This window comes from Limulus polyphemus, unplaced genomic scaffold (assembly GCF_000517525.1).
Source record: "Limulus polyphemus unplaced genomic scaffold, Limulus_polyphemus-2.1.2 Scaffold1210, whole genome shotgun sequence".
In the NCBI taxonomy this organism is placed as follows: Eukaryota; Metazoa; Arthropoda; class Merostomata; order Xiphosura; family Limulidae; genus Limulus; species Limulus polyphemus.
The window spans coordinates 274,749-285,574 of record NW_013666820.1 but is presented as its reverse complement, the minus strand read 5'-3'; the positions used below and the strand labels follow the sequence as shown (position 1 = coordinate 285,574).

At 32.6% G+C, this 10,826-nt stretch overlaps 1 protein-coding gene across 1 annotated transcript in view; it reads right to left on the bottom strand.

Moving 5' to 3' along the window:
• The window catches only part of LOC106462621 (suppressor of lurcher protein 1-like), a 127,393-nt gene that overhangs the window by 29,928 nt on the left and 86,639 nt on the right, over window positions 1-10,826 (bottom strand). The window contains exons 2-4 of the mRNA XM_022389936.1: window positions 9,907-10,034; window positions 8,591-8,675; window positions 3,731-3,911 (exon numbers count right to left, since the gene is read on the bottom strand). Of these exons, the coding sequence (XP_022245644.1) occupies window positions 3,731-3,911; window positions 8,591-8,675; window positions 9,907-9,927 (287 nt within the window). The 5' untranslated portion in view covers window positions 9,928-10,034. The remainder of the gene's footprint in view (window positions 1-3,730; window positions 3,912-8,590; window positions 8,676-9,906; window positions 10,035-10,826) is intronic.

Here is a 10,826-nt window from a genome sequence, read left to right as displayed (position 1 = left end):
AAGTTGGTGGTAGTGTCCAGGGTCAATGATGAGAAGTGGAATTCTCCGAAACTAGTCTGACTCATAGACACCCCCCCCCCCCAATGAAATAATAGACCCTTCCAAGTTTTTACTTGTTGTTAAACAAATGTTTAAACCACTCTATTTAAACATATATATATATTCTGTGTTTAAAACATTACTTATATACTTTTACTTTTAAATATCTGCTATTCCTTTTTACCAACTTAAAAATCAGCTGGTTTTCCTTAACACTATAAATTTCAGCCCTTCATCTGAATTATCGTATTAACATCATTTACATCTGCTTTGCGTATTTGAACATCATCTATATCTTATTTAATCATTATCAATACAACTGTACTGTTTAAACACCACCAGTTTTTTTTACAGTTTAAAACATCGTGTATCTGCTTCACCATCTTAAATACACATTGTGAGTAACCTAGCGATATAACCATCTCTTCCATTAACCTTCAGTGTTTAACATAAACAACAGCATAAATATGTTAAACACCTGCACCTACTTTACTGTTATAAACAACACAAACATCTAATTTACGTTTTGAATACCATTAACACCTGCTTTACTGTTATAAACAACACACACATCAATTTTACTGTTATAAACACCATTTACACCTACTTAACTGTTATAAACAACACATACATCTACTTTACTGTTATAAACACCATTTACACCTACTTTACTGTTATAAACAACACATACATCTACTTTACTGTTATAAGCAACATACACATCTATTTTATTGTTATAAACACCATTTACACCTACTTTACTGTTATAAACAACACATACATCTATTTTGCGTTTTAAATACCATTAACACCTGCTTTACTGTCATAAACACCATTTACACCTGCTTTACTATTATAAATAACACATACATCTTATATTTCCTTTACCTATCAAAACATCGCCTATGTTTTCTTTACCTGTTAAGATCTCTCCTTCAGTTCCTTTACCTATTATCACATCACCTATATTTCCTTTACCTAATAAAATCCTCTATATTTCCTTTACTTATAAAAACATCACCTATATTTCCTTTACCTATTGAAACATCACCTATATTTCCTTTACCTATTGAAACATCACCTATATTTCCTTTACCAATTATCACATCACCTATATTTCCTTTACCAATTCTCACATCACCTATATTTCCTTTGCCTATTATCACATCACCTGTATTTCCTTTACCTATTAAAACATCACCTATATTTCCTTTACCTATTAAAACATTACCTATATTTCCTTTACCTATTAAAACATTACCTATATTTCCTTTACCTATTATCACATCACCTATATTTCCTTTACCTATTAAAACATTACCTATATTTCCTTTACCTATTAAAACATTACCTATATTTCCTTTACCTATTAAAACATCACCAACTTTTGCTTAGTCGTTTTAAACATCGCTTGCACCTGTTTACTGATTTCAACTTTTTTCTACATCTGTCTACTCTTTTAAGCATATCCTGCTACAATTTCACTGTTCCGAACACTTTTTGTGTGTATCTATGAAGTTTTGAGTTCACCATATAGTATATCTTTAACATATATATACTTTTTCTTTAAGGTTTCAAACATCACTTTCACGTGCTCTACTCTTTCAGACATCACCACACATATCTTGCAGTTTTAGGTATCACTTACCCATGCTTAAGCATTATAAATAAAATATTTTACCGATTCACATATCATTTTTGATTTAATGCCTTAAGAAATCACTTAATGTACTTTAACCTTCTTAAACACTGGCCGTTTTTATCATTTATAAGCCAGGCATGGACTAGTGACTCGTACTGTGACTCCGATGGTTCAAAGGCCCGGCATAGCCAGGTGGATAGGGCGCTCGACTCGCAATCTGAGGATCGCGGGTTCGAATCCCCGTCCCACCAAACATGCTAGCCCTTTCAGCCGTGGGGACGTTATAATGTTACAGTCAATCCCACTATTCGTTGGTAAAAAAGTAGCCCAAGAGTTAGCGGTGGGTGGTGATGACTAGCTGTCTTCTCTCTAGTCTTTCACTGCTAAATTAGAGACAGCTAGCGCAGATAGCCCTGGTGTAGCTTTGCGCGAAATTCAAAACAAACAAAACCAAAACGAGGGTTCAAAACTGTCTTCTCATTGCCGCAAAAATACGCTCTGTACTTTGGAGCAGTTGGTTCGTTATAAGAATAACACAAAAATTCCACCATTCTGTGAATCAGTGGTAGCCCAAGAATTGTGATTTCTTGTGTTTCTTTGCACGAAATTATGAAACAGAGAATTTTTTAGATTATCTGTACGTTCTTTACCCAATCAAATAATATGTGTGTATCTATTTTTACCCGATAAAACGTCACCCCGTTCTTACTTTGTTATTCTAAACGTCGCGTGTATCTTTTATACCATTCTAAACTTCACCTGTATCTTCATTACCGTTTGAAGAATTAAATATATCTTTTAACACTTAAACATAATGTGTTCCTTCTTCTATGTTTTAAACATCATCTGCGTCTGTTTTACCATCGCTTTCACCTTAATCTGCTTTACTGTTTGAAATATAATGTGTTCTTTCTTTATTTACTCAACCATTACCTATGTTTGGGATTTCACCACTTTAAAACATTTAACTGAAATGCAAGGAACATTTAATTCAATACGCTTACTTACTTACTGATTGATTTGTTAACTGATGTTCTATAGAATTTTCATGCCTTTCATAACGATATGCACAACCCCGCTTTTAGTCCCATTAGAACGAAATTCAAACACGTGTTAAAGTGTGTACTTTTCGTGGTTGTCTTGTTGTTAGACCTTAACAGTTCAACGTTTTTTATTTGCTTAATCTGTGAGAGTAATGGAGTGTCGATACGTTTTATTGACAATACATTTAAAGCAGTATAATTTTAAACATCAGAGCTCATTAAGCCAGCTGGCTCGCAACGTAATTTGTCTAAAAGTGTAGAATGTCTTACGCTGAGGATGATAACACATCACAATAAGACTGATCATAAATTAAATTAGATTCTTCTTTGTTGGCCAAATACGGGTTTACAATATGAAAATAACATTTCTGCTATACCTTAATATATGTCTTACGATGCGGAGGAAGCGTTTCGCTTCGTATCAGTCCTCAATTAGGCCAGTTGGGCTACAACGTTCAACGCCTTTGCTGTTACGCTAAATGTATTAATATGTTTTAATCCCGTCGGCATAATGAGGTTTGACACTGAGTGAAGAACTTTGTCGACGAGGTATTTGGCTGGTGATAAATGATGTAATTTATATTATTACCAGTTTTATTAAACGTTTTCTAGGTTGGTTGGAACTATTTAGTCTTTCACAATATTTAATTAATGAATATTCTTATGTATCATTATTCTTGTTGTAAAATAACAAATACGTTCTGTTTAATAATGTAGTATTTCTCAACAGTTGCGTATTATTAATTGTAATTTGTGTAATTGTGTGATTATTTGAAATGCTAAAAGGACGATCCTTAGTTCCTGCCCCCCAGTGGTATGTCTGGCCCACCACGGGTATCGAAACCCGGTTTCTAGTGTTGTAAGTCCGAGAGCACAGATAGCCCTTGTGTAGCTTTGTGCATAATTAAAAACAAACAAATCTAAAGGAAAATTCGCATGAGAAAACGTATTGGTGCCACTAAATTGGAAAACAAGAAAGAAAAAAAAGAAACTAAGGAAGACTAACCCTAAATTTGATCGGTCCAAATCAAATTCTTCGAAAACCACTTTAATGAGAGAATTTTCTTCCGTGATAAAGGTATAAAGAAGACAGTTGATGTTGTCTTCGTAAGGGACAGGCCAGTTAGGAGAAGTGAAAACGCCATATTCCTCGTTGTAAGTACTGTCAAACACGATGCACTGGCAGTCTGCAAAGGAAAGAAAACTCGAGAAAGCGAAATCTACACACTGTGCTGTTCGTTCAGGTTGTAAATACTGTATTCACGTGGAACCTTTTTAGCAATAAAAAAAATCTTAACTCCATTCTTGGCAGATGAATAGTAATTATATACCAACCATTCTTTGACGCGACATCTTTCAATTTTTTAATTTGTCGAGGTTTATTTTTAAACTATTGTAATAAAATTTCTACTTATTTAGTTAATGAAATATAGAGAATAATACATGTTACTAAAAAAAAAAACAGAATTATTCAGAATCTCTTTAATATTGAGAAGAACGTTGTCCAGAATTTTTAGTGATATGATGATGATCAAACAAAATCTTTGGTGCTCACTAGGCAAGAAATGCAACTTAAAGAGACCAAATGCTACCACGACAATTGCGAGAGCGTGTGCTCATTAAGTAATAAATGCGCCTTAAATGGACCAAGTGTTATCATAGCAACTGTCAGAGTTTGTGTGTTTCGTGACAACGTGTTACCATAACAATTATAATAGTATATTTTACATAAGAACATGTATTGTGTTGGTGAAATGCTTCCACAACATTTTAGTATGGTAGTTATAGAAAACAAATGTGCCTAACTCGGAAACGACCTAGTGTAACAAGTATGTCCGTTAAGCAACAACAAAATTGGAATTTTCAATCTGAATAGGATCTTATGTGCACGTGGACTAAATAATCAGGTCAGAGGAAAGGCGGACAGCCAGCAAAACCCGCCGCCACAAGGAACTTATCGGGCTCTTTGAACTAAATAATGGGATTGACTGTCATTTTTATGATACAGAAAGTGCGAGGAGTGTTCATCGGCATACGGATCAACTCCAGACTCTCTGGTTCCTAGACCTTTCGGTCCATAGCCTAACACGTTGATCGCTAGGCCAGGCCCCTTCTATTACGTATCATAACGTCTTACGTGAGTAGACATACAATGTATTTCCAAGCTCGATATATATTGTGTATAACTACTAGGGTAACGTGTTGCTACAACAGTTATCATAACGTTCATCATGCAAAAACAACTCTCAAATTACTATGATGTTAGTGCAATAATTATTACCGTATTAGATAAATAAACAGTCGCAGGCAGGTAATATGTTGAAACGTGGATTAGGAAAACGCTCTCTAGATTAAAAACAACAACAAACAAAACAGCCCACACGTGCCTGATCCTTCCCGATAATTTTTAGAGTGTGTGTTGTCTCACAAAACGTTCCCCAGTGGTTCAGAATTCTGGTTTCGGTCCCAGTGGAAGCCCATTGTGTAGCTTTGCGCTAAAAAACTGCGCAGTAAAAGTTCTGGAACGTGAAATAGCTCCAGAACTCTTTTCACGTAGCTATTAGCTGATATAACCAAGATTATTTACACAAAAATATCATAAATTTAACGGAAATTGTTATTGTTTTTCCCGCTCAACACTTCAGGTTTTAACCTTCTTCTGAAGCTTTCAGCATATATGATCATAGGGGAGACTGTGTACATTGAAAACTTCCAAGGAAAGCTAAAGGCCGAAATGTTAACCATAAAATAAATCCAGAATCTGTTTTATTATTTTACAGGCCGTGTTTTGTTTTAATAGAAGTTTCACGTTTCAACCAGCACTTCATACATTCACTAATAGATAACTTTAGAAACAAAGTTGAGATAATAAAACTGTGCCAGTAATGATAAACGCAAGATTCTCTCTACGCAAGAAAGAAACTCATTCATTAATATAAAAAATCGAATAAGATTATTTTCTATAAGAATCACAATTGTTTAGTTTGGTTGTAAAAATACAGTATAGTAAAACATGATTCGGTGATGGTAACACGTTTGTTGGCGGAATCACAATTGTTTAGTTTGGTTGTAAAAATACAGTATAGTAAAACATGATTCGGTGATGGTAACACGTTTGTTGGCGGAATCACAATTGTTTAGTTTGGTTGTAAAAATACAGTATAGTAAAACATGATTCGGTGATGGTGACACGTTTGTTGGCTGAATCACAATTGTTTAGTTTGGTTGTAAAAATACAGTATAGTAAAACATGATTCGGTGATGGTAACATGTTTGTTGGCGGATCTTACATGAATAACTTACCTTCACTACTTCGTTTTCTTGATTGTGTTTTATTCAGAAAATAACGTTTACAATGTGAGTATTTTAAAAGCAATCTTATCTAATTTTCTGATTCTATAAGCGTATTATTTGGCAGGAGATGATTCGAGGATGGAAATTCGAGAACTTTTATTTTGGAGATTATGCTGAATATTGCGAAGAAAACAAATTAACGAGGATATATACAATTAAAACTGTAAATCTACTGAAAAGAGAGTGGAAGAGTTTGAAAACTTAGTAAACAGTGCTGTGAAAGTAATTGTTAGACAGAAAATGAAAACTGGAGATTTTCTCAATTTTTCGGCAATTTTAAAGATAAGATCAATAATCCTTTTTTTAAAATTTTCATTCAACCTGTAATTTATCAAATGCTTCCTGATTTAGTGCTTTTGCCAATAAATAAGGTATTTTGCTTAGGTTTGGTGGATATTATTAACTAGCTTCAAATGACATATGGGACTAAAGAATAACAAAGCTCCCATATATTCTTTTGTCATGGTAATTTCGGAATATGTCAATAATGCTTTCCATCCACCAAATATTCCTTTAACTAGCAGTCTTCTCGGTTTCGTAACGATGAATTAGGCAAAACATTAGCTTTATAATTAATAAAAATTGCACATTTACAAATAAAACTAGTATTATGAGTAATATAAACTCAAAGTAGTTTATAAATCCGAAGACTTCATTCGACGATTGGCGGCAAGGTCGGTGCCAAATAAATGTCACAGGTGGAGCTCAATGTGGTTTTTAAGTGCTTAAATTTATTGTTATATTTATTTCTTTTTACAAATTATCTTGATCTCTTTTAATCCTTCGATCCCTTAGTTTAATCCTTTCTTAACCTTACTTTAAATCAGTTTAGACAACGGTCAACAGATGGCGAAACGTATCCGCAAATTTCTGAATAACGAATCAGCACAAGTTTATTTATTTATTTTTTTTACACATCATTCTCTATATATTTTGCACCTACCTGCTTCAAGAATTATGAATTACTGGAACAAAATTTTGATTAAATAGTGTCTGCTTAGAGTGTCCTGTCTTAGATTCTTTGAACGCTAATTCTATCAGCTCGTTTTTTTCTCAAATATTGTTAATTAATTAATAGAAAACAAACAAAGTAGTGAGGGATTATTTTACACGCATTCGGCACACACAAAGCGTGTACGCCCAATTCTTCAGCGTAAAATGAAATCAAATTATTTGGCACAAAGTCCACGCAACTCTCTGTAGCGCTTTATGTTGTTTTTCTACAGTTGAAAATTATTTACCGGTTATGTACACAGAAATTCCCTTATGTTCCCAATCCAAGCTTGTTCGTTTTGTATTAAGCTTGTAACGAAAGTTATTGTTATGTATTTATTTTTAATATGAACATTGTTTAGATTAAATTTGTTTTTAAAAATATGCGTAACTTATAGTGTCAGATATGTATTGCGTGTAACGAATTTGTTATATATTTATTTTAATGATAAGGTTTGTTGGGATTGAGTTTATATGTAAAAACGTGCCTAGCTTACAGTGTTAGTTACGTATGGCGAAACTCCCGCCAATTCTCCAAGGTTGTAGAATATTCGTGAATACAAGTACCGACAATTTATCCACTTCGGTAGCCGGTTAGATATAATTCAATATTGTTGTCCAATCTTTCGAGAAAACATTTCTCGCGTATATGAAAAAGACCAAGGTCAAAAAAAAAGGAAACACATTTAAGTCTGTTAGGAACCTGTTCTAACCATGTACGTTATAAACCGTGATTTTGCTATCCTTTATCAACCGGAAAATATACGACATTTGACCAGGAACAGTTATAAATTTCGAACGTCAGTGAATTCTCATCGAACGTTAGTATATTTCCGAAAATATTACTTGTTTCTCATCGGACATTAGTTGTTTTATAAGATATTATCTTACTACAACGGTCCAACAATTCAGTGTTTGATAAAGCTAACTAGCTTCCCGGCAATTGTACGTACATCGACTTCAAGTTAACTCGCTGGATATCAAGGAGACTCTGAACTAGGAAGAAGATTTTTATGATATTTGTAAGTTAGTGAAATTTTTGTTTATGAAACTTTGTTCATAGTAATTAATCGTAATAGTTGCTATTGTAAATTGTACTGTTGTATATATATATATATTGATTTTGAAGGATTATTAGCCAACCCTATATTTACTCCCTTTTTGAAAAGTTTTTCCTTACTTTTATATGTATTTAAGCCGATTTTTAAATTTTCTTTATGGAATTATTTCGTAATATAATTTATATTAACAATGTATCCAGTACACGTATTAAAAAGGTAAAAATTTTTAAAGTCATGCTTTAATATAAAACTTAATAGGAATATTCTTTCCTTGCGTCACTTGCCTCAATAAAAAAAAAACTTGAAATAAACTTCCTCTCAGAAACGTCGTAGTAGTAATATTTTAAGTATGTTATGCTCAAGAAGAATTGTATAAAATCAATGTTTCTAAAGAGGCTTATCGTTTACGCTCCTATTATGAACAGTCACTTGTTTTCTCAGAATGAAAATGTATTTACCTGCAGAGACAGCAGAAACAAGAATAGTTCGTGGAAGGAAAAGGCTTAGCACTTCGGTAAGGAACAGTACGGACTGTGACATAGTCTGTAGAGAGAGAAATCAAAAAGTAAAAACTCAGTATGTTAAAACTAACTTAAGTATTTTAAATTCACATGTCGAATGTGGAGGTTTAGCTTTTAGGTATCCAACATCGCGGAGGACGTGTAGAGAAGAAGAAAAGAATAACTGGTACGTTCAAATCTCGCATGTAATAAAGATTACAAACTTATGAGTAGAAATGAATTATATATAGGCTTAACAATTCGGCACGAAACAGTTCTGATTGTGACACGATCTATAACGCAGAAGAACAAGAACTCAGTACTTTAGAAACGAAGAAATTTGAGGAATAACTATAAAGCACCACGGTTATAATTCTCTACATATTTCTTATAAAGTGAGATCTAGGTGTACGTAAGCTATATAATGTATTGGCCCTAATGAATTCGATCTCAACGGTAGAATTATTACTTAAATAGATAAATAGAATAAATACACGTTGAGTTTAAATCTGAAATAGAAATAAAATAGCGTACTTCTATTAATTAATCAAAAATTAGGGAAGCATATTGTGTTGCTAAACTTGGCGTTTTAATTTTGTCGGTGAGTATATTTGAAATCCATACACTTAATTTTAGTAAAACAGTACTGACGCACAATTGTTACAAATCACGAATGAAAGAAAAAGGATTAATTCTAAAGAAATAGAATAAGAATAATTCTATTCATATTCCAGATTTCAGGAATACAGAAATATATATGAATTTTGTTGGAAAGGTCATTCAACTTGTGTCATACATATTTCTATGGTCATCTTTGTAGAAACAATAAAAGAAAGTTTAAGTTTATTAAAATACTGTAATTAAGTATTCCACTGAGGCTTTAGAACATGTGTTAATATTGAAGAATTTTATCCTTCAAGGTCATGCTAAAGATTTATGGTATGACACCCATTACTTACTGACACCATAGGAAAAACAAATCCTTGTCGGATATTGAAGAAAAATTAAAAAGAAACATATTTATAATCTACAGATATTTCTACATATCTATCGAAATCACCCGTGCACACTATGTCTGAAGTAGTACGTCTCATCCAATGTGTTACAGCATGTAAAATAGTATAGATGGAGATTATTATAATCGAGTTAAACGTGCCTGACTCACTTTTTGATTATAATAATTATATTTTACTACGTTCTATTTGTAATGCTCTTTCTAAATCTGAAAGCTTACAAAATATATTATTTTTATTATCGTATGTCGTATTCGTTACCTTTTTTCTTCGTATTCCCATAGTCTTGAGTTGAAGTTTTGAGAAGATAATTCACTGATGTGGTTGGAAGTATCTGCTCTCTTATATTCTTCGTCTCTTAAACCTTTGAATCGATTCTGACTTCACTGCTGAGAAATGTGAAACAGAAACAAATTGAAAAAACTGGACAACGTGATTCGTCGTGACTATATCTGACTGAATAGTTCTATTTTTAGTGTAGTAAAACTAGATGAAATCAATAAGTAAAAGAACATGAAATACTGCAGAGAAGAGAAAGAGAAAATTCTTGTTAGAAAAGAGTTGCGATCATCTAGTGATTCAAAACCTTTCAAAAAATCATAATTTCTTGTTTCCAGCAAAATTGATAATGCACGCTCTTTCAAAATTAATGAAAATATTGCTATAACAGATTGAACTCAAAAAATGAAATATGGTGGAGATTACACTGAAACATGCATAAAAACAAAAGAAAGTTTCGATATGGAATTGTGAATTTTCTTGGACTAAAGTTTATAAATGATTAATGACAAATACAACTTAAGACTTGCAGAACATGCAATGACACCTAGTTTTAGTTACAACACATAACGAAGTATGCTGTTTAAGGTTATTAAACAAAGTTTAGGTTTAATTGATAAATAACTTTTGATGTCATACTGAACAAACTACGAAAAGTACATTCACACAACTTTGTGGAATTGAATGAATTCATGAAGTTGTCTGATATTATACGTACCACTAGTAACAGCTACTTGTTTCGTAACAGCAATGTCCTACGGTGGGTCAGCGGTCAGTTAACGGATTTACAATGCTAAATTCAGGGGTTACATTTGTTACATATTAGAATTTCAAATAGCCTGAAATTTATTTAAATGATACTTTAAATTTAGTAGTTAAATTGTACTTTGGATTTAGCAGTT